This window comes from Etheostoma spectabile, chromosome 8 (genome assembly GCF_008692095.1).
Source record: "Etheostoma spectabile isolate EspeVRDwgs_2016 chromosome 8, UIUC_Espe_1.0, whole genome shotgun sequence".
Lineage (NCBI taxonomy): Eukaryota > Metazoa > Chordata > Actinopteri > Perciformes > Percidae > Etheostoma > Etheostoma spectabile.
Genome location: NC_045740.1, coordinates 14,899,400 through 14,924,276, shown reverse-complemented (window position 1 = coordinate 14,924,276; position 24,877 = coordinate 14,899,400). Strand labels below are relative to the sequence as shown.

General features: G+C 39.7%; 1 protein-coding gene across 5 annotated transcripts in view; it reads right to left on the bottom strand.

The window, feature by feature from the left end:
- LOC116693602 (pleckstrin homology domain-containing family A member 7) overlaps positions 1 to 24,877 on the bottom strand; it is a 140,853-nt gene that overhangs the window by 62,868 nt on the left and 53,108 nt on the right. For 4 of the 5 annotated variants that reach the window (XM_032522654.1, XM_032522656.1, XM_032522655.1 and 1 more), the window contains one exon: positions 5,160 to 5,243. In XM_032522654.1, coding sequence (XP_032378545.1) covers positions 5,160 to 5,243 — 84 coding nt within the window. Of the gene's footprint in view, positions 1 to 5,159; positions 5,244 to 16,869; positions 17,046 to 24,877 lie in introns of those variants that run through there. The other variant, XM_032522658.1, reaches the window with a different exon arrangement.

Below are 24,877 nucleotides of genomic sequence, written 5' to 3'. Positions count from 1 at the left end.
AGATCTGAGGACCAGGTAACCATAGTCCTCATGAATCCACCGGAGTTTAAAATGTCAACACAAATAAAGAAGAATATAACGGACATCCGGCGGAACAACCCCGTAAATGAAACGTCGTCAATCCAGACTATGCATCTAAACAGTAATGAAAAACAATACGTTATAACTTGTGAATGATCAAAACTAATTCATTAAATTTGAGGAGTCCTCAGCATATTCCCTCGACTGAATGACAGTTTAATTTAGTCATATTAGAAATATTACTGCAGAGCAGAGCCCTTTAAATATCAGCTGAAGCTCTGCGGCTGAGTGAACGACATCTTCAATTCAAAGCCAGGAGGTTAACAGCACTGATCTCAGGTCCATGAGCTCGAGGTTGAAAGCCTCACAGTCCCCCACTTACGGAGCTGTGGGGTTTCAGAACCAGATGGAAGGTGAAGTAAAAGTTAAAGGAGAGTCACATGAAAGCCTCCTGTGTGTGACCCTTGGGGATTATGAGCTATTTTGTCAATACGTGTTCAGTTTTACAAGGCCTGCACACCCACGCATAACTTTTCAGTTATTCTGACTGATAAGACATTTCTGCAGGTTTTAGTGGGGTGAAGCTATGCTTTGTAAGTTACCAAACTCCATACACACAAAAGACATGTACAATTATCTCACAATAAATATATATATATATATTATTTATTACTTTTTCAAACAAATTAAAGTTTTGAATTAATTCCAGGATGCATCTTTTGGTTATATCACTGTTATGTGACCAGGATAATGTAATAACACAGGTACACAGCCTATGAAGTAAACCACGCCTCTATATTATCATAAAAAGTTTTTCCGGACCTTAGCTAATGTTAGCAATTAATTGCGGTTAAACAAAGAAACCGCAATTACAAAAAAAAAAATTCAGATTATATAATGTGTATAATAATAATGTAATAATTGTTACAGGCCTAAACACCTACATGGGGCTAATCAGCCAAAATTTGGGGTGTTAGTTTGTGTCTCTGGTAATTCCACTCGCATACATAACCATCCATGCTGTTTTGAGTGAGAGACAGGTTTCTGAATGTCCTCTGCCTTCAGTCTCCGGGTGAGCTGTTCAAAATCTCCATGGCTTTCTAAGTCTCTTGTCGAGATGAGGTGGCTAACCGTAGCACATGCTAGCTCGTTCTCAATGGCAAAACACTGCTACAACACACACTAGCTCACCATAATCTACAAGAGAACTACTTCCCCTGCCCTGTTCTGCAGGTACTCCACAAGTGCCCCTCGTTTAGAAGAAGTCTCCCAGCTAATCCTGCCTTGTACTGACCAAAGTTGGAGAAAGGGTTATCTAGTTGATGTGATCTTACCTAGCTACGGTGCACGTGCGACTCCCAACAAAGATAGTATAGAAGTCAGTGGAGATGTCAGGCTAGATGTCAGGCTTTATTGTATTGTGTCACACGTTACATCTGGTAAGCCAGACTATCACCTAAAAAAAAAGTAATAATCATACTTTGACAGCAATATGCAGCTTTAAAACCCCAAATGTGAGAGCCACAGAAAAATACACCATTTTGTTGTCGTTATTTTTATATCATAGAAAACATTTTCTGACCCTTCTAATCCAACAGCAACGATAACTAAGTTCAATAGCACCATGATGGCTGCAAAGGAATAAATTCAATTGTGTTTTTTTTAAATGTTTCATGATCTCGCCAAATGTATTCTGCAAGCAGACATTCAAATTCTCCTCACTAGGGTATATGCAGGTAGATTAGAATAGCTGAGAGAAATGGAAGACGGGCTGAAACATACAGAGCTGCAGTCTGTACCTAGGCAGTGGACTACAGTACTGAAAACAAGGGAACACTGTCAAATATTTCTCTGTGATTATGTGAGTTATATTTCACCCAAACTGGTTCACAGCGTAGGGACAAGATGTTCAGTTATTTTTCCAACAGCACACACCCACTAACAAATTAAAATCCCTGTGCACACATTCCTAAAAAGCCTTTTTTTCCCTATATTCAGGCTAGAGGAGGTATTTATGCAAAAATCCAGCAGGCTTACTGACCTAAATCCCAATTTGAGGCAGCAAGAGGAAATAGCGTCCCATCTATTGTACCTGAGACCTTAGAGACTGTCTCTATTGGGGTGAAAGTCTGGTGTCGGGTTTAGCAACTGGCAGCAAATCTTTGTCCACAACAGGCATGAGTAAGCACTCTGACCTTGTTATTTCACAGAGACCTGCACTTACCAGGTCTCGTAGGCTACGTTCAGACTGCAGGCAAAAGTATCCCAAATGTTTTTGCTCATATGTGACTCAGATCTGTAGTATTTTTATAACAGTGAACAGCACGAACCACGTGGAATTTAATATTGTTAATTTAGGTTTTGACCACTCTATGTGATCATATGTGATATCTAAATCAGATACATATCTGATTTCTTTCAAATGTGACCTCAGTCTGAACTGTCACATCAGAATTTCGCTTATTGACCCACCACTAGACGCTTTTGCAGGGAGATGGGTCGCCTGAACTGAGTGTCTTGCTGCGAGGCTTGAGTTGCACTCACAGTAACACATTCTGGTTAAAATATAAAATTGTCAATGTTTTCTACTACATTCATGGACATAGATTGGCACAGAAAAACACTCACAACCACCTCTACTTTAGGATTAGAGGATAAATTCAATATTTTGGGAAATACACGTATTTGCTCTCTTGTTGAGAGCCAGCTGAGAAGATCGATACTCATATCTGTCCACTAATCATGACCCTGATGAAAGCAATAAGCTGAAACACGGTCTAACAATAAAGCTGATGTGCACAGTGCTGGAGTTTTATGTCTTCACTTTAGCTAGCCTGTTTGTTTAATACACAATAGAGCCCAACCGATAAAGGATTTTTAAGGCCGATACTGATACAAATTTGTGGTTATTTAAATAACCGATATATATATATATATATATATTTATATATATTTTTTTTTTATCTAAAAAACGAGTTACAAAACATAAACAGATTTCCCTCACATTAGTTATTTATGAGTATTTATGAGTTCTCACTAAAACAATATGATAATAATTTGTTTTGTCACAACATAACATAAAATATACTAAAGGTCTGATAAATAAATGTATAAAAATACAACCTTAAGACATGATACTTAAAGTCCTTTGAACAAAAAACACATTAACAAAAAAATAATCAGTGTTGCCAACAGGGACGTTGTAGAGCGCCCTCTGGTTGACAACGCCAACACTCTTAACATGGCTGACAGTGCATTTTTATTTTTTAGATAATCATTTATCAGAATCATTTACTTGTCATTATGGATGATTCTGATGAATGAATATTTAAAAAATCGGCCATTATAAATACTGATATTTAGGGAAATGCCTAATATCGGCCCGCCGATATATCGGTTGGGCTCTAACACACAATTTGTTGTATTTCTTCGCCAGGAGTAGTGACTTCCCGCCGCCGAAGTTGTTATGCTGAGCTAAGCTAACCACCTGTTGGATGTAGCTTCATATTTAACAAATATGTGATAAGTGAAAAAGAAAAGACGATGCAACTAAAAGTACATTCAGCGGGACTTTTCCAACTCTAATGGTCCAAACGGGAAGAGAGAGCAACATTTTACAGACTCTTACTTTAGCATTAACGGACAGTAAGAACCCTCCGACAGCACTGGATGCCCTTGACAAATCTATACACATTTTCTCCTTTCACTTCTTTATACAAGAAGCAGTGAAATGGGCGCCCGGATAGCTCAGTTGGTAGAGCAGGCGCCCATATATAGAGATCTACTCCTCAACGAAGCGGGCCTGGGTTCGACTCTGAGACTTGTGACCCTTTGCTGCATGTCATGCCCCCTCTCTCTCTCTCTCCACTTTCACGTCTTCAGCTGTCCTGTCAATAATGTCCTTAAATCACACATCTTCACCTAAAGGTCCAATGTGTAGGAATTTCTGATTTGAGATCATATTTTGCAATCAACTCTCTTGCACTATGCAGTTCAAATGACATATTACAGCTATGGTAGCCCTCAAGCATCAAAAACCCGGTCTTTTGCTTTTTTCAATATGTGTTTTTTCTTTTTCTGGGCAAAGAAGAGGACTCTTGTGCCGGAAACTTGGTTTATGAGTACGTGCATGAGGCGGAGAGGCAATCGGGAGAGTCAGGAATTCTCCCGGTGGGCCGGTAGTGTTTTGAGGCCGATCCGGCCAGTCTGATCGCTCTCTCCGGCCGCCACTGCCCACTGGTCAAACTAACCTGCACAGCGGGCCGGAGCAGCCTCTTATTTCCAAACATTAATCTCTCCCACCACCACCCGAGGGCCAGCGGTCTACGAAATTTCCTGATACGTTTTTTTTTGTCCTACTCTGCCACAAAATGTATTAAGATATAACGTATTGTGATCCTCCATGTTTCCTTCTTCAAAGTTGCTGGGGCCGGGAAGCGACAATACCCATTAGCAGCATCGGCAGCGCCTCTGAGTTGCATGTGACAGCAAAAACGCAAAAGGCGCCGCAGTGTGTCCTATATGTCACTTACCAACTAACGTATTTCAAGATGGCGCATGACTACGGAGAGTCTACCCCAGTTCATATAAGCGCAAATGTAAAATTTCAAACCAATAGCAATACTAATTGAAGGTGGTGGTCAGTATTCATATAAAAATGACAAGTTTGTGAATGGGCAACACAGATTTTGATAACAAACAACTAAACAAGTTACACACTGGACCTTTGAAACAACCCTGAACTGTCTTGATACTTGAAATATACCCACTCAGTAAATAAGTATACCGAAAGAATGCTAAACTTGGGAAAACATTATGTAAATAATAACTTTAAGGCATGGGTAAGATCTTTCCAATTACACTACATCAAACCTCCTAACTACAAGAGCAGAAAAGGATTTTCTTTCAAGCTTAATTTTCAGTATCATTTCATCACTTTAAAGAAAAAATAACCAGCTCGCAGCGTGCTATCCAACTCACTCGCCCAATTTTAGTGTTGATATATATCAAAACAGCTGGAGAAAGTCAATGTATCCCAAAGCATCGGACATCAGACCATTTTTGTACTTTAAAAGGTATGTTTTTTTAATTGTTGGTATGTATAAGGCTGCAGTGAAGTAACAAATTCAATTACTCACTGTTCTTGCAGGATGAAATCCATGTTCTCTGGAGAAATCTGTCCGGTCACAGGATGGCGAAACGCCGTGGTCCTCTGGCTATGACTGAAGTGACAATGAAAGGAGAGAGAGAGAGAGAGAGGAGACAAAATAAGCAACTTTGGCTGCACTGCAAACACTGTGAGGGTATCACCCTGGATTTTCGCCCCCACTGTGTTTACAAGTACAGCGGACACGAGCCGATCATTCTCCAGAGGAGTAGCGTGCTTAGAAGCTCTGTCCAAGCCCTCCACCCTGATGGGCCTGTGTTCCTGACTTTCCCAGCCCTGTGTAGAATGTGAGGGGTGGCTGTGGGATGCCCACCCCACCCAAACTGTCCTGTGCAGCCTGTGTGGACCAAAGTGTTGGCCTCAGCACAAAATGTTGGACAGGGCAGGCCTGGGCCTCCATCGGTTATAGATTCAGTCAGTCATTCTAAGCCTCAACCCGAGTGTAAAAGCATTTGACAGGGTAAACAACACGGGGTGGCATGGAGGGTCACAGCGTGTTTGTGTGTGTGTGTGTGTGTGTGTGTGTGTGTGTGTGTGTGTGTACTGTTCTCCAATTGAACAGGAGCTTGAAACCCTCAAAACAGACAGTTGCTGCTGTGTTATTTTGATGTTTTTGTCGATGTTTCAACAACTATGAAGGTAATGACCAAAGTGGTGTTTATCTGTAAGAAAAGGGACACCTGCTGCTACATGTAACAGCACATGTCAAAAACAAAAGGTATGCTTCCTTGTCATTGTCCAACAACATGATGACACTTTTTCAAAATACATTTAGCTAATCCTAGCTAGATTATGAAATATAATAATAGTGTTGAAACAATGAATCAACACTCTTCATATGTTTCTTTATTTTACATCACTGTAAATTGCATATCTTTGGATATTGGACTGTTAAGAAAAGAACTTGAAGACGTCACTGTGGTGGACATCTTTCACAATTTTTCTAACATTGTACTGAATTAACAAGTATACTTTGTCACCTTACTTCCTGCTTTGCTCTTTTCACAATTACAATGGCCGCTGGAGGGCGCCGTCTCTATAAACGTAAATATGCATCATAATTGTTGCTTGAACAAACATGCATGTGGGGTTTTCAGGGCAGGACAGTCTCCATGAGACCTAAATACAACTTTTCACTTGAAACTGGTCACATCTAAATGCACGGCCTCTAGAAACTCTCTTTTAAGCTCATACATGTCTGTTAGTCTTCATTGCGGTCAGTTGAGCCACTATCGTTAGTATTACTATTACAGTACTACTCCGGTGGATTTATGAGGACTATGGTTAACCTTTTCTCAGATCTCTGAAGGGTAAATCCAGACAGCTAGCTAGACCATCTGTCCAATATGAGTTTTCTGTTGCACGACTAAAACTACTTTTGAGAGTACACATGTTCCACAAAATCAAGAAACAAATATTAGACAATAGACAAAAACCACAGACAAATATGTACATCACATTGGTCACTTACTAAAGCCATATATTGCCTTCAAAGTTCACAAGTTCTTGAATACACCACTTGTCCCTATCTTGTTTTTTCCCATCAAATTTGGATTTTAGGTTTCCTTAAGTGACAGTGAAGTCCAGAAGAAGCTGATGTGAGTGTAATTGTACGAGTCAATCAATTACCAAAGCATACCCCCTTTAGGCCCCATTAACTTGTAACCATATTTAGAAAAATCATAACATTGCAAGGACTTGTTGTGGGTTTCAACATGTTTCTTGGAGTCTGCATCTAGATGCAAGAAGAGGACCTGCAGCTGGACACTTCTGCACATCCCAGTCATGATGGTGTACTGCATGGATATCATTCAAAAGACATACAGGAATGTCAGCAAAGCAAAGAATAGAAACAACTAAATGTCTCTTAGAAAACAAGGTTTAAACGAACACAACATGAAAATCCCACAATATTAACAGAAGTGATTGGCCAACTGTACAGTGACTATACAGGTTGTATTCCTTGTAGTTTCTACTGTGCTTTGGAGGAGTTTGGCCTTTTCTCCTACTGCTGGCTGTCAACATTCTTAACTGCTGCGGGATGTGCGTTCCGATTGTTAGGTACCCAAAAAGAAAACCCAAACATCCGGAGCATAATGCAAAGAATTTATGGTTTCCATAAACCCTGACGAATCACCTAAGGTGGCCCACAGGGGACGGTACTCACATTTACAAATAAATGTAAGACAGCTGGCCATAAAAAATCTCTAGAATGAAATGCAAAAGTGGAAGTTTAGGAGCAATGGAGGACCTTTGCTCTCAGTAGAAATGTGTCATGCTGCCAGAGTGTGTGTTAGAGGACAAAAACACCCAGTTCTCTAGATAGTGGCAACCCTCAGGGGGATGTGCTCCCTGTTTAGACATAACAAATAGCCCTGTGGCCGAGTCGGAGGCGCTCTAAGATTTAATAATTGTCTGAAAAGGATGGAATTATAATCAATCACTTTTGGCATGAAAAGAAAAAAACTGATCATCCTGACAGACCTCTGAGCCATGAATTATGACTGAAAACTCTCCTTGCAACAAATTCCACAGCCGACGCTCAACGGCTCGGCGCTGTTTAACCGATAAACAGCTGTGTCAATGAAGGAGATATTAGGTATGTTGCATTATGGTTACAGATCGGAGAAAGTCCTTACAACCTGTTAAAGGTAAACCACTGACGCAAAAACATAAGAGTTCATACTGTAACCTTTTTGTTTTCTTTCTTAAGAAAGGGCAGATTTTTGGCAATATCAAAATCATTTAAAATAATAAGAAAACTGACATTTGTCTATGGTGATACATTTTTATAAGGGTATGAATATGTATGGAATAGCTCTTTTTTGGTAGATTGTGCAAAAAATTGAATAACATTGGCAGGAAAATGTTAATAAGTGTGTTAGTAGGAAATTATGCTAACAGGATTACTACATCATTAACATCATTATTAGATTAATGGTTTAACATGTTAATGTGAATCCATCCCACTATAAACAGTATTATTTCTTTTGCACTGCTCCGGAAGACAGCAATAACTTCCAAGTGTGAATGTGTGACGCGAAGCAAGCTCAGACACTTTTATATTAACACATATTAAACAAAATGTGCGGGTTACTACAATAAATCAAATGCATGATAAACATGTTAAGAAGTAATGCTTATTATGCCATGATGACAGCCGTAAGACACGATTCTCTCATTCACACAAATGTGTAAGAACTAATAGATGCATGCAGTATTCACAGAGAGCTTATGAAATTGAATGCAATATGTTAAACCTATAAAGTGATTACCTTGACAGACTATTAATTGGTAAAGAGCTATTTATGACGGCAGTGAGCCTTGCAGGAAATTTGGATATCCAATCCAACTTTAATTATAAAGCACATTTAACACAACCAGGTTGAGCAAAGTGCTGGACGTTGACATGATTTAAGACACAAGTAGCAAAACCAACATTTAAAACAAGTAACAAACTGAAAAATAGAAATGCAGAATACAACTCTCAAGCAGGTTTAAAGGCCAATGAATAAAAGTGAGTTTTAAGTCGTGATTTAAACATGTTAAGGCTTGGGGCCAATCTGACATGCAGAGTTAATTCATTCCACAGCCTTGGGGGCCAAGACTGAGAATGCTCAATTTCCCCTAGTTTTGAGCCGCGTTCCAGGGACAACAAGGAGTAGCTGGTCAGCAGACCTCAATGACCTTTAGAGGAGAGTGCGGCTTCAGTAGTTCAGCAATATAAGCTGGGGCTTGTCCATTAAGAGCTTTAAAATCAAACAACAGAATCTTAAAATGTCATCTAAAGCAAACCGGTAGCCAATGAAGGGAGGCAAGAAACAGGTTTGATGTGATCTTGTTTACGAGTGCCGGTAAGGAGTTGAGCGGCAGCGTTTTGAACCATTTGTAATCTAGAGAGGGAGGCCTGGCTAACACCTACATATAAAGCATGTATAACCCTCTCAAAATCAGTGAAAGATAAAAACTGCTTGGTAAAATGGTAAAAAAATGGTAAGCAGCCTCAGGGTGAAAGAAACTTGATTTTCCAAGAGAATTTATCGGTTTCTCTAGTTGAAAATCAAATGCGTGAAATCACACAAAGACGTTTTTATTCCTCAGCTGATATGTGAAGCACTTCTCCTGGGTAACTGATAAATCCATGTCTGATTGCTCACAGAATATGAATGGGAACAGCGTGTCAGTGTCATGAGAGCTTGTTTATCAGCGGCCGTGGTTCAAAATAGTACGAGATGTACGTAGTAGACGTGATGGTGTCATTTCAGTCGAGCTGAGGCAACGATGACCTGAGCTTTAAAGGGAATGCTGAAAGTAGAGCTAAAGGGTCCATTGCCCATTTTTCGTAGCTATTTTTCCTCAGTGACAATGGTGCTGTTTTTAGTCGAAGTGTTGGGTGACATAAAAGTATCAGTGTCTAAAACAGAAATATCCCTGTTTTTGTCAGTTGCTAAGATTCAAAGAGCATACGGTTTCTACCCGGAGTGACCTATTTGGTTTCTTTAACAGTCACACACAAGACAGCCACAGCAGAGAGCTGATTTTGGCGAAACAAGCTCTGAAAAACCCTTTTTTTGTGGTTGGCACACACAGTAGCTATTCAATTTTACAAGTCTGCAATATGTCAAATGTGATTTCAGTTATACCTTTAGAATCTGCTTCCAAGAGGCCAAAAAAAGGTCAATGCAGCTCCAACACCTGATCCTTATTACATAAAATATATATGGTGTATGTAACAGATAACATATTATCTAGCTTTTACCATGGCCACTTATCAACAAGCTGCCACATGCCATCAAAAAATAATTTTAAGCCAATACATTTTCTGTCTCCATTTGAAATATTATGAAGTATGCGAGAATTCTGGCTGCTTGCATTACTACAGTAGGCAACACGTGGCCACTCACCAAACAGCTGATACAGTTGTAGGATGGGTTGTGTTTCACAAGGCTGGGCGTTCTGTAATCCTGGCCAAGTTTTATCAAACACAAAAAGACCAATGGCCCTAAATATCTGCCAATTGATTGATTTTCCCCTTTATAAAGTCCAGTATATATAATTGCTGACTCATATCAAGTTTCCAGAAAACAGAAAACTGTGTTTGTTTTTATGCCAAAAACCTCTGTAGTAACATGTTTATTTTGACACGAGTGCTAATATGCTACATTATCTCATTCCAAATGACGAGAGCTGTGATACAAGGGTACAGATACATTTTGTATTAACTCATTGTACGCAAACAAAAACTTTTAAAAGGCATTCAAAATGTAGCCCATATGGGTCAGATGAGTGGGTGAAGGCTTTCAATTCAAAGCTTCTGCTCAGCCTTTCATAGTGTTCATGATGTATTACATCTCCAATTATTCTATTCTATACTGTACCATACTGTGGCTACGGTAACATATCAGTGCACCTGCAACACAGCAGCTGCTAAAAGCGTACTGTGCAGCTGTCCCGTAAACTTTAATCTCCAAGGACAACTGAGGCACGACTCAACCTTCCCCTGTCAGCTCTCCAGCCATGAGTGACTTACATAACAACCATATCATTAAAAAAGCTATTTCTCAACAAAAAAGGCCCAACTCCCGCTGAACGAAAGGCCTACTTGATGCTAACACTATGCATGTAGCTTTCAATGAAAGGTGTTTACCTGCAGCGTGGCAGTGATGACTTAATTGTTTTCTGAAATCTCTCTTTTCCATTTCATAAAACAAAATATGTTGTTCTCGGATGAAGTTATTATCCTTACGATTTTCTTTTTTTTTTAAATAGCAAAACGGTAACACTTCACAATAAGGTACACAAAAAAAGGTAGTTACTGTTTTTGAAAGTTTTTTAAATGATAAGTTACCCTTTTTCAGACGGTTAGTTACTCTTTTTCAGAAGGGTATTTACCCTTTTTCAAAAGGGTAGTTACTCTTTTTCACCGATGAAGTGAATGAATTAAAAAGTGTTACTTTGGCCCCGCTGCAGCTCTGTGTCTGTCCCTCTGCTTAGCCTTCCCTCACCACTGAGTCTGACTTAACGTCCCGCCCACAACACTATCTGACTATCTTTTACTGGGTATTATGTTGAAAGTGTGTTATTTATTAAATAATTGCTTAAACCCTTTAAACTAAGTTTTGTGTTGAAGTACTTTGTTACATAAAAAAAAATGTATTGGTTCCAAATATGGGTAATCCGTTTCATTAACTAGTAATAATCGGTATCGGCCTTAGAAAAAACAGTATCAGTCGATCCCTATTTCTGACCAAACACAGAGACCCAAACAAGCTGTGCAGGAAAATGGTTCATTACTTTGTCATCTGAGGTAAAAAATAGTCAAAGACCACTCTGCCTTTCAAGCCAGTTTAATAATTTTGATGGTCCTCTCGATTGATCTCCATTTATCAGACTAGCCCCCCTGCAGCTGAAGAAGCCTTTGTTTCCTATTCAAAGGCAGGCCTGACATTAGGGAATTGAACTGAATCTCCCTCTTAAGAGACAATCTTGACCACGGAACTGCTGTCAGCGGGTCAGCTCTGTGCCTCTGCGTTTGACTCTGCTGCCCCGGTTGATCCCCACATGACATTAATGAAGGACGGGCGGTAACCCTCCGGGGTTACATAAACACGCCGCTGTCCATGACAGCAACACATAGCACCTGTCACGCAAACATACATGATCACACATGATCTCTCTCGCTCTCTCTCTCTGGCGTTCAGCGCACACACACTGCACCTGCTGTCATATGACTTGGGTGTCACGGTGTCTCTCAAGGAACTCCAGTTGCTTTACTCCTGTTTGTCCTTGTAGCCAAGTTACAGAAAAACCACGTAGTGCTGCTGAAATAATTAAAAGAGTGACTGAAATTGAATCACCAACAAATTTCATTAGGAGGGTGTATATTATACATATCATTATGAATCTAATATCTTCACAACATCACCTTGGTTTCTGGGGAAGTGTGGTGGACATTTTCATTATTTTTTGACATTTTATAGACTACAAAAAGTTGTCAACTAATCGGAAAAATAACTGATAACAAAATAATTTGATTTATTTTGATGAATCAATAACAGAAATAAATCATTAATCACAGCTCTGAAACCAATTTAAAGTCTAAAGGTCTTTCTTACTTTTTGTCCTTGTGCCAAAAAGAAAACGGGCATATCTTTATAATCAATGCCTCTTTACAACCTGTGTGACATTGTGCCAGTACCTTTGTTATAGTAGTCAGACATTAAACAAAAGTTTAATGGGACACTCCAGACATTAACTTTTTCACCGCACTGAGTCATGATTGGCCATTGTTGATCTTTGTAATTGCCTATTGATAACCTGATCAATATAAAATAATTGTTTTTGGAGGAGTAAAGAACAATTGGACTTGATTTCAAACTTGATTTCAAGTTTAAACTTGTTATTTTTTAGCTTTAAAAAAGGTGCTACATAGGGACTTTAATTTGGATTTATAATTGCAATCATCTAAATTCAAATTGATATAAATATTTTGGAAATGAATACACAAATTGCAGTCTGGTAACTCACACTTAAGGAGCATTACCTTCGGTCAAGCTCTTCTTTATGGTATCTCATCTTTTTCTGATTTGTATTCACTAACTTTGACAAACTGTCATAGTTTGAACACAACAAATTCACTGATTTTTTTTAATTGTTTCTAGCAAAGAACTTCAAAAGCAACCCACTGTCTTCAACATTTATTGTGTTTGTGTGTTCCAACACAGAAATTCATACACAAAGTACACCGTTATATAACCAATGTACCATTTACACAGACAGAAAAGGAGCATATTATCTCATATTACTTGCCGCACTCTCAAAATACTTTCAGCAAGCTTCTGCTATAAACTATTTGCAGTCAACAACAATACACTTTAACAAATTCACTAATGCATTTCTGGTTCAAAGGGGTCCCAAAAATCACTCACAGCTGCATTAAGGAAACAATGTTGCTTTTTGAAACAATCAGGATACTATTGTTAGTAGCAAATATGTATTTGGATTTATGTAAGTACAGTATGTTGAAGAGCATGGAAGATGAGAGCCAGGGAAAGCTGGTAATAACAGTGAGCATTCATTAGAGCAAGATAAACCAACTCAATTTCCAAAAGAAGCCAAAAGCATGTGTTTTGCCATAAAGCAACCCAGCTGATTACATCAGGTCAGACACAGTAAACGGGAGGCTGATTGAGGCTGTCAGGCTTCTCATCTGTGCTCTTGATTTGTGTTCAGTTGATAACGATGTGGTAATGAGTTACTGCAGTTAAAATGCTACCCATGGCACTCTGACATTTCTTTTAAATCGACGCTGGGCTGATCAATGCATCATCATCACCGATAAGCCACACTTCCTTCTGACTGTGACCGATGTTTCGGTTGGTTTTGCCCGCAACTCTCATCTCCAATAACTAACGGGAATTTGTCTTTGTGTCGTTTGCCACCGAACAAACCTGCCTGTGTTTTAACAGATGTGTAACAGACGGTGTGTTTCTAAATGATTTGGCGAGTGAGTGTTCTCTCAGTCAAAGGTCACGTCTATTTAAAGGGTTTTTCCAGATGAAATGTGTTTGAAGTGCAGCGAGGGAGGGCTAGGGGAGGAGTGCTGCCGGTGCAGTGTGGGGAAACACAGCAAGGTCATTGCCATTCAGAGCACACTGTACTGTGTGTGTGTGTGTGTGTGTGTGTGTGTGTGTGTGTGTGTGTGTGTGTGTGTGTGTGTGTGAGACAGAGAGAGAGAGAGTGAGAGAGAGAGAGAGAGACACACACAGAAAAAGAGACAGAGCAAGAGACAGAGAGAGAGAGACAGAGCGAGAGAGCAATGATGCTTGCATTTACAGTATGTGTGGGTGAGGATATGCGTGTTTCATAAAAAGGCAGGTCACTGTGTATGCATGTTTGTGTGTCTATCCTAGTCACCTCCAAGTCGAGTATAATACTACATTAACATTTTACAGCACTGTACAGTAGGTGAGCAAACATGACCAGTGTTAAAAAGTCTTTAAAATGCACTCCCAGTAGAAGTTATTTTGAACACTACACTATGTTACCTTTTCAAGTCAAAAAGCAGAAGACCGGGTGCCAAATTACTCTTCTCTTCTTGGCTAAATGACCCAACACCACGGAAATCTCTACATTTGTCCAGTTTAACACAGACTGGCCTCTAAATCAATCCAAATGGGGAAGTCACAAAATGTGCTCTTTGTAAAGAAAGTAATTTAAAATCTATTGGAGGGAGCACAGACCAGTACCAGTCATTTCCTGTCTCTAATTCGATAACAAAGACAGACACACACAGACACAGACACACAGACACACGCGCGCACACACACACACACACACACCTCTGCCAAGAACTAAATGACACATTGGTGCATGGCCTAATGTTTAAATAAAAATCAGCTAATTGAGTTGCACAATGCCACAGCTGTAAAAGGGGTCCGATTTGGCCGCAGGACAAAAGTAGGTTAAAACATTATCGCTGTTGATTTTTGGCAGCCTGCAGAGTGGGCCGCCGGCACCGCTGCTCTGATTATTTAACAGTCACAGAAAGTCAGGACCGCTCCCTGATGATGTTTTCAGCCTCCAGCTCTGACCAACAACATGAACTTGAAGCTAGACCCATTTGTTGTTAAGATTCTCAAATAAGTCTTAATGCTGGACAACTAGCCAGTAATTGGAGTTAAAGTTATTTAACAAAAAGTAAAGCTGAACATTTTCTGGTCACTAGCAATACAGATGGATACTAATTGCTTGCTATTCTCACCCTATTGGAAAATGATTACATCACTGTGTTTTGTATTAACTGTCTCAAGACATAAACTGAGCTCTGGTAACTTGTGATGTGAATCATCCGTTACTTTGAATGAAATAGTAGTTTGTATACTGATAATACTACATTAATGTTTACTATGATATATAATATATATTGGGGTGGCAGTAGCTCAGTCTGTAGGGACTTGGGTTAAGAACTGGAGGGTCGCCGGTTCAAGTCCCCATGAGGACCAAAGTACGGAGTGGGTGGCTGGAGAGATGCCACTTTATCTCCAAGGCACTGCCAGGTGCTCTTGAGCAAGGCTCTGTACCCCCTCCAACCGCTCAGGGTGCCGGTCCAGCCCCCTCTGACATCTCTCCATTTGTGCATGAATAGGTCCTGAGCATGTGTGTGTGTGTGTATTTCAGGCCTGTGTGTAGTGATACTAACAAAGTGTACACAGAGTATAAATAGTAATTTAATAAATAGTAAAAAAAAAAAAAAACACTAATAAAATGGGTTTTCTAATTATTATATATTTTTACATGACATAAACACTAACTTTAAGCAGTACACATATCTGCCAATAAACTGATATAACACACCAGATTATTAGTCATTAGTCCATGCAAACTGATAATCATAAATCGTTTTAATACAAATAGGATTATAGTGGATTAAACCACTGATTACAGATCTGAGGATTTGAACTCTTTTTCTTTAAAGATGATTATGTTTGGCATTTTAGGCCTTTATTGTATAAGACAGCTTAGGCATGAAAGGGGGAGAGAGAGGGGAATGACATGCAGCAAAGGGCTGCAGGTCGGAACCAAACCTGTGGCCACTGCATCAAGTACTGAGCCTCTGTACAGGGGCACATACTCTACCAGGTGAGCTATCTAGGCGCCGGGTTTTGAACATTGTATTCCAATAATGTCATTCAATAATTTTTAAATGCTTAGACATACTGACCAAAATTTGTATACAATGTTTTTAAATAAAATTACATAACATTAAAAATGTGATTTTGTAATTTTAGATTCTCTAAGTACGCAATATCAAAACTTATGCTTTGCCAAAAGAAACATCTGGGCCCTGTGCTAAATAACGGAAAGAAATGTGATTTAGTGAGAAATTAATTATTTAGTTGCTGCATTGCCGACCCTATCTTTAGTTTTTGGTACTGTTGGATTTTGCTTTACATTTGCACTAGTTAGAATTACTTTATTGTACATATTACTTATCTTTTTTTTTATTTCTTTATTTGCATACATGTCTTATCTTTTATATTATACCTGTTGTACGTGTTCTTTTTGCATCGTGGGTCGAAGAGAAACATATTTTCAATTGCTCTGTATGTCTGGCACATATTGCAGATTTACAATAAAGTTGACTTGACTCTAGACAGTCTTTAACTAATCAACAAATCATAATACCTTTCAGGTTATTTAGCAAAAACAGAAACTGTAAATCCATTTATCATCCCACTCTGACCAGGTTGAAATAATACTATAGAGCAGTGAATGGTCTCTGGCATCCTGCCTCTAGTCTTTGGCTCTGGAGGACCACAGTGCTACAGCAAACTGAAGAGCTCACTATCCTGACCAAGACAAAGCTGGGCTGCAGCCATACAGAGAGATACAATATAATATAGACTAACAGTTGTGGAGCTTTCAAGCATACTATCAGTCCAAGAAACATCTGTGAGACACCTTGTGTTGCTCTATTGGTAGCTGGCAGTAGGGACAGAGCAGCCCTGCCAGCAGCTCAGTGCTGCTGCTGCTGTCACTAGAGCGCACTTCCACCTTGTTCTGCCACTGGCACTGTAAAAATAAAACTAAGACAAAAAAAATGCAGGACGTTTCCACACCATATGCAGAAAGAAAAGCACAAAACAGAAAGCCCCAGAAGGTTTTCTGTATTTGTTTACCTGTGTCCACAAGGTCACTGCTGCAGCTTCATTACTTTTGCTCCCCTCCAAGCATGAGAATGTGGGCGAACGCTGGGTGAACAGCACGCTCTTCCTGTCTGAAGGAGGAGGGTGCACCAGCATACTAGCTTAGTCCTATAACTGGCCGGGCGGTAAAGAGATGGAATACAATCTGACCACTACAAACACACAAACTCCGACACGCACACACACACACACACACACACACACACACACACACATACACTCAGTTGGCCTGCTGAATTCCTTAGCAGGCCGCCGCTGCCAGCAAATTCCTTCCTTGGCCCAGCGAACATGACACATGTGACACATTTGGTTCAGCTCCATGCTGCTGCCACCATGTCTTGTGCAGGTTTCACAGCCATACAGTGGTGCTCAAAAGTTTACATACACATGCTTAAGTTGACTAAAAAGAGGAATAAAAAAATCATGTTTTGGGAATTTTTTTAATACCTAATTAAAAAATGAGGTAAAATCCAACCTTTAAGGACACCAATTTTCTTTGTGAATGAATAACGTATTGTAAATAAATAAATGTTCTTATTTAAATACAGGGGTCATAAGTATACATACCCCTATGTTAAATTCCCATAGAGGCAGGCAGATTTTTATTATTAAGGCCAGTTATTTCCTGGATTCAGGATATTATGCATCCTGATAAAGTTCCCTTGGCCTTTAGATTAAATAGCCCCACATCCTCACATACTCTTCACCGCTTGAGATAGGCATGGGATACTTTCTATAAAATAATCTCTCAATGCAAATCAAACAGGTATTAGTCTAACTGAAATAAACCATGCCTATCTCTAAGCATGGTGAAGAGTATGTGATGATTGGGGCTTTATTTCTAAAGGCCAAGGAACTTTATCAGGATGCATAATATCCTGAATCCAGGAAATAACTGGCCTTTAATAATAAAAATCTGCCTGCCTCTATGGGAATTTAACATAGGGTAGTATACTTATGACCCCTGTTTAAATAGAACATTTATTTATTTACAATACTTATTCATTCACAAGAAAATTGGTGTCCTTAAAGGTTGGATTTTACCTCATTTTTTAATTTAGGTATTAAAATAATTTCCAAAACATGATTTTTTTATTTCCCTCTTTTTAGTCAACTTAAGCATGTGTATGTAAACTTTTGAGCACCACTGTACACTACCACCTACCCACCCACACATCCAGCAAACATCACAAACACAAAGAGCATCTTTTATTTGATTTTCTCACAGTCCTTCTCTCTCACCATCACTCCGTTCCTCACTCCCACTCAGGCTAGAAAGCAATCAGAATTGTCCCCTTGTTTGATTAAATGAAGGTGTATAAAAGCCCACAGAGGTTTTGTCAGGTTAAGTAGTAAAAAACCAGACATTTATCTGCCACTGTGGCATGCCACCAGGGTGCCCATTGGCACCAAAAGCATAGTAATGTGGATTATTACGATGTGGGACTATCAGGCTGATAAGCACAACCCATAATGCTAGTCTTTGGTGCCACATTTCCTTGGTAGTGGTGACGGCTAAGCTTTCAAGGTGCTTTATGACAAAGGCTTTTAAAGTAAGGCTGGAGGGTTGTGCTAATGTAAATACCAGAAAAAGATACAATTCATCAAATATGTTTTTTATATATACAGGATCCAATAGTTTAACACAAAGAGGACAACTTAGAGGTACATCTAGAGCTTGCGCAAAGCAGCTACCTCTTTAGCTCATCACCCACTCACCGGGCTCCCTTTTGTCACACCCGTTGTTTATTGTTCAGACAGGAAGTGTAGGTAAAGTGGCCCTGCTACTACCTGGTGTATGACCTCAACTTCTTAAGAGCTGATGCACGACAAATCATTTAGCTCATTACATCACAGCGCTTTTATGTTGCCAGGCAGCACCCCCCTCATCTCTGGTTTCAGAGCCGGGGCAGTCGCTCGGCACTGCTGGCAGACTGGGAACAACACGGTGCCAGTAATAACTGAGACTGACACCAGAATCACTGACATCACTGGCATGGAGACCCTGCTGCCACGGCCCAGACACACACATATACGCTCCACATGCCCACCAGGGCCAGCTACGACACAGCAATGTTCTACTGGATAACAAAGTATTTAAAACGGCTACATAGCCATATTTGTGTTGACCCCACAAAAAGTAGGTAACTGTAAAAGTGAGCAAGTGTGAACTACATTGCTAATAAAATGTGTTTTGTAAACACACTAACAAGACAATATTTCAAATAAGTCCTAGAATACAAAGAAAAAGAAGTGGGCGTTAAATTAAAATCCACAGGCAGGAGGGAAACTTATTTGTTCCATAAAACGTCAGAATAATCACTAGTACTCCACATTAATGAAGTTAAACTAGTGTGCATATCTTTTGGTACTGATAGTGATGATACAGTCGGGAAACATGGTCCCTACTCTCAATTTCCAAACTTCTACGTCTACAGCTAAAGTCAAAGCGGTAGAAAAACACTCAGCCTCCACTGAACTGCTCTCAGTCGTGTTGTCATTGTAGCACCTGCCTCACAACATAAACACTTCACCAATACATCACCCGCAAAAAGGGAAAGACTTCACAGTGATGCAAAGAGAAGCAAAGCAGGCCCAGCAGCAACACCACAAATGCACCTCCAACGCAGCATATGGTGACAAAACAAGCCCTGGCACTCCATGACATTTTTATAGTGCCAATATTAGTTATGGGCTGATTATTTGTTTGATGGATTTACTGCACAGTAAACAGTAGAGCAGTTAAAAAGAAACCAGTTAGCAGAGTTGAAAATGACATTCATTGACAATGTGCATGTTCTGATAAATCTGTGAAAAAGAAATCTTTCAATTTGCTTTCCAGCATTGCCCGAAATGGATTTGTAAGATTATCAGTATTCATTATTAAAAACCTCACAACCTGCAATGGGTAAAAAATGTTAACAAGCCAGTTTAAAGCTACAGTGCGTAGTATCTGTCACCCCCATGATAAATTCTGAGAAAAACAGTTGTGTGGAGCCGATTGTCTTAATTAGCTTTGTAGCAACTCATTTAGCAATGGCTTGAATGTAATGGGTGTTCATTAATATCCAAAGGTTATGCAAAAGCTTTAATTTTCACCTCATGTTTGCAGACAGCTGATGCAGAAGAATATCTCTTAAACTCAAAATATCAATGCATCAAGGCTGCGGTCGTCACAGCTCTCAGCTGTACAGTGTCTCTTTGCAAACTCCAATTTTAATCTTCTGTTTTCGAGGTGAACAGATGTGGTTTCTATAGTCTTGAATGCGAGCGCTATTTTTTGCATAAAGATGGCTGCTGCGAAAACCAAACCTTGTTACCCTACTGGCGCTATGGTTGATAGATTGCCATGACATGTGGTGCAGGAATTCCTGTCCCCCTTCAGGATGAATTATAATAACTTGTGTAAATCATCTAACGCCATCATTATGTGGAAATTTATTTTTATGTTTACATGTACCATCCGCAAAACTAATGACATTTGCAGGTCAAGGACAAGGACTACTGCAGCTCTTGTGTCTTAATGTTTTCCTTTCAGGGTCCCATAATTTGCTCATTTTCAGGTTTGTACTTGCATTTTGAGTTTCTACTAGAACATGTTTATGTGCTTTAAAGCTCAAAAAACAACATTTTTCTCATACTGTCGGTCTGAATATACATGTATATGTCTGAAAACGCTCTGTTTTAGTGCCCGTCTCTTTAAGACCTCCTCCTGAACAAGCACAGTCTGCTCTGATTGGTCAGCATATCCAGGTCTTCTGCATTTGCGCTCTTTGCGTCTCTATCACTGCAGTTGGGGAATGACTGTAACAACACTGTAGTGGCACTTTCTACTTTTCTATATAGCATAGTCCATCACAAAAAACAGACGTCAGGACAGCTCGTTTAAAGGCACAGTTTCTGAATACAGGATTTTTGTATTTCTGTGGACTGAGCGTTGTGATACTTTCACAGCATTTATGTAGCACCTTGACCTTGCTTTATAATAAAAAAAAGAAATTAAAATCTCACTTTTTCCAATATGGGACCTTTAAAACACACTAATTTAACATTTAAACATGTGGCTGCAATACTAAAGCTGTATAAATGCCAGCAGGGTGACATCTACATTCACTAGAGTGATCCATTATGCATTTATCTTACTACGTAGTGAGTACCCTTACATCACAGTCCCGAGGGCTCATTCTTCAACATTCATTGAACTTTGAGAATAAACCCATTGTAATTACCCAGACCTCATGCAGGAGCATTTCCTGATAGCTCTACGGGAATCAGATCACTGCTTGTTCGACACTTGTCCATATTCAAATCATCTGTGATGCTTTGGCCCCCCGCTTCAGCGCCTGACTGACTCTAATTATAGGCACTCTTCACTGGGCTGAGGAGCAGGGAGCCTGTTAAATGTCTTATTGCAGAGATAATGAAAATATTTTGCATTAGCATCAACAGGAATGCCAGTGGAACGGAGCACTGTGATTCAGAAGAGCATGTAGAGGAGTGTATAATGCTTAGGCTCATTATGAAAGTGCCTGCACTGACTAAAAATTAGCCTTCACACACTGCAGTTTGTGCCTTCACAGCAAATAAGATTCATTGTGAACAGATTGAGAAGCTGCTTGAGAGAGGGAGGATTTGGGGAGGATATTTAGGGAGGACAGAATGTGTTGCAAAAGAAGCTATTTCTATGGATTTTATAATTACAAATGAACTACTTTTTCAGAGTTTTGTGGACAAGGCCATCAGTTGCTGGGTGAAAATGACGCACACACAATCAACCACAGTGGATGCAGGAAAAACTGCAGATGAGATGTACAGGATGACTTAAATTGAGCACAGCTACATTATTGCAGGTGCAATGATAAGTTAAAGTCCAATACGTACTTTATTAAAGAGTGTGAATGTGTGTCCCAGCCCATTATAGGAAATTATGCCTCCATGCTGGATTTTCAAGGCGCACGCCCCCCCACCCCCACTACAGCAATGTCCATGAGTAGGCTACCATGAATAGGACAGGATAGGATCATAGAGAGACAGCAATTCCTGTTTTTCACCTTTTTTTTGGCTGGTAAAAAGTGACTGTGGAACTCTGCCACTTTGGCAGGTGGTCAAAAAAGTTATGTTCAGGCTCTGAGGTTGCAAGTACAAGGGAGAGAGGAGAAATATATTATACACCATGTTCTATTTAAAACATCACCATCATTAAAACTGAAGAGCCGTTTTATTTACTTTGATCACTCTGGAGTGCTGATCTGTGACTAACGGCTTGTTAAGGACACAATGTGAGCCATCAATCCCCGTGACAGAGTGACAGGTAGCAGTTGCTCTGCTAAACAATATCTACTTCCACCATCTCTTATCCCGTCTGTCGTTACAACAATTCCTCTGTTCATACAAACAGAGGGCTCAGAGTAAACAGAGCAGGACCAGAGGAGCTGAAAGCAAATATGCCGACAACAACAACAAAAAATGAAACGTTAGATAACATAACTGAAGCGGGAGAGAAGAAGATGGCACGTGACGGACAAATGGCTTGCATTCCACAAATGATCATGCCAGTGAGATGTGTATGTTTTGCTAGAGCCAGTGCCCTTAACTTCGACAAGGAAGGTTAAATAGTAAATAAATTAATACGTCAACATGGAGATATATGTTATAGGATACACAAAGAAAAGGGAAAGGAATATAAAAATAAACATTAAGTGTTGAAAATATTCAGAGGTGTTTGTACTGTGCACTTTTTTTAAATATAGTTCAACAGATGAGATGTGTTAGGAATAGTTGTTTTTAACAGAACCCAGAAAAACCCAGAACCCAGAAAACAGTGAAGTTTGGTGGTGGAAAAATCATGGTCTGGGGTAACATCCAGTATGGGGTGTGCGAGAGATCTACAGGGTGGAAGGCAACATCAATAGTCCCAAATACCAAGAAATCTTAGCTACCTCTTATATTCCCAACCATAAAAGAGGTCAAATTCTCCAGCAGGATGGTGCTCCATCGCATACTTCCATCTCCACTTCAAAGTTCCTCAAGGCGAAGAAGATCAAGATGCTCCAGGATTGGCCGGCCCAGTCACCAGACATGAACATCATGGAGCATATGTGGGGTCGGATGAAAGAGGAAGCATGGAAGACCAAACCAAAGAATATTGATGAACTCTGAGCAAGACTGCTTTCCTACCTATTCCTGATGACTTCATCAATACATGGTCTGAATCCTTACCAAACCGCATGGATGCAGTCCTTCAAGCTCATGGAAGTCATACAAGATATTAAATTTGAATCTCACAGCACCTATATTAATTTGCGACATATTTTAGTATTTGTAGTAAATTTGTTCAATTTATGTGTAGGCAACAAAACTTTTGCTTGCCAAAATTTGACCGTCTGTCGTTTAAATAATAAATTTTTTTTAGTGAAACAATTTATTTCAGTGCATAACATCATTTGGGAGGGTTTTAGCTTTTCATATGAGCCATTTCTTACACCAATTGATTAATTAAAAGTCAGGTTAATAGCAGGTGTTTCTACAAAACAGATAAGCAACAAGACTTTTGTCAGGGACTGTACATGCATGTTTCAGGTAGGTCCAGATGTACAGTATATCATATATGCACTGGTTCAATTTCAGCTGGAGGGCATTTATTGCATGTCATCAGCCCAACTTTCATGTTTTCATATCCCTCTCCCCCACAACTATAAAAAAAAAAAAGTTTTAAAATTTAGTTTAAAATAACAATTTGTGTTCACTCTTAAACCACATCAATTAAATCTCTTGTGCCAAATGAGTCACTGTTGCCCTTCTCTCTGAGGTGATCATATTTTCATTGATTCCAAGAAAGTCAACCTTTGTACACCTCAAAAGTACATTTATAGGACTATTTATAGAGCTTCCAGCCTGATTTGGCTCAGCTACACACAACCTCACAGCGTCCCGCTCATGACCTTTTTTTGTCCTTCCATACCTCCTCTCTCCTCTCTATCAGAACCTGTAACCACTTATACTCTTATGCTCAGTGTGTTTCCTCTCTATTTCATCCCACTCTCTAATTTAAAGTCAGTTTTTCTCTCTCTCATTGCCTTGGTCTGAGCACTCATCATTTTTTCCCGGAACATTCTTCTTTTTTACAAACCATGTTGTCAGAAATTAAGATTCTGGGCAAACCGCTGCCCTTTATTTCATCTTCATCACTCACTACGTTTACATGCACCATATTCCACTATTATTCAGAATATGACAGTATTCAGAATTTTGTACAGGTCATGTAAACATATTCCATATTCCGTAAAACATCAAAAAACTGTTTTACACGGCTACATGTAAACAGGAATATTAGTGGAATACTTACTTTTTTTAGCTATATAAACAGCTTAGTCGGAAAATCATCGGAATTTTTCGTAATTAGGGCAAAACCCGCAATATTATGTGCATGTAAACATACTCCTAGTCATCTCTTCTAAATGTTGTGATGCTGTCCCAGCTCGTGTCCTCTCACAGCAGCTGCTGCCTCATCCCCCCCGCCTCCCACCACAACGCTCCCAAGACAGACACACGGGTTATAAAGCAGCCCCGACAGTTAATTGCAGCTCCATCAAGTAACAGGATTGGAATTCTTCAGCCCTGATGAGCCATTCTGTCTTGATTGAGGCTGTATTTTGGGAGGTTGCTAGAGGGATGATGGTGTAATAGAGATGTCCATCACAACCAATCAGACACAGACTGAGTGGAAACACCTCTGTTGCTACTGGTAATGCCACAAGGCAGAGGCAAACTCTCCCCCCCCCCAGCATTCAAGAGACCGCTTTGGGACATTTTGTTGCTATGGCAACATCAAGATGAGGCCATCTTTGGCATTAAATAAGCCCCCACTCTTGTCCATTGCAATACATATTGCCAAATAGCAGTGGGATTTTATGGTATGCAAGCAACACATCTTCTGAAAGTGTGTGTGTGTGCGTGTGTGCGTGTGTGTGTGTGTGTGTGT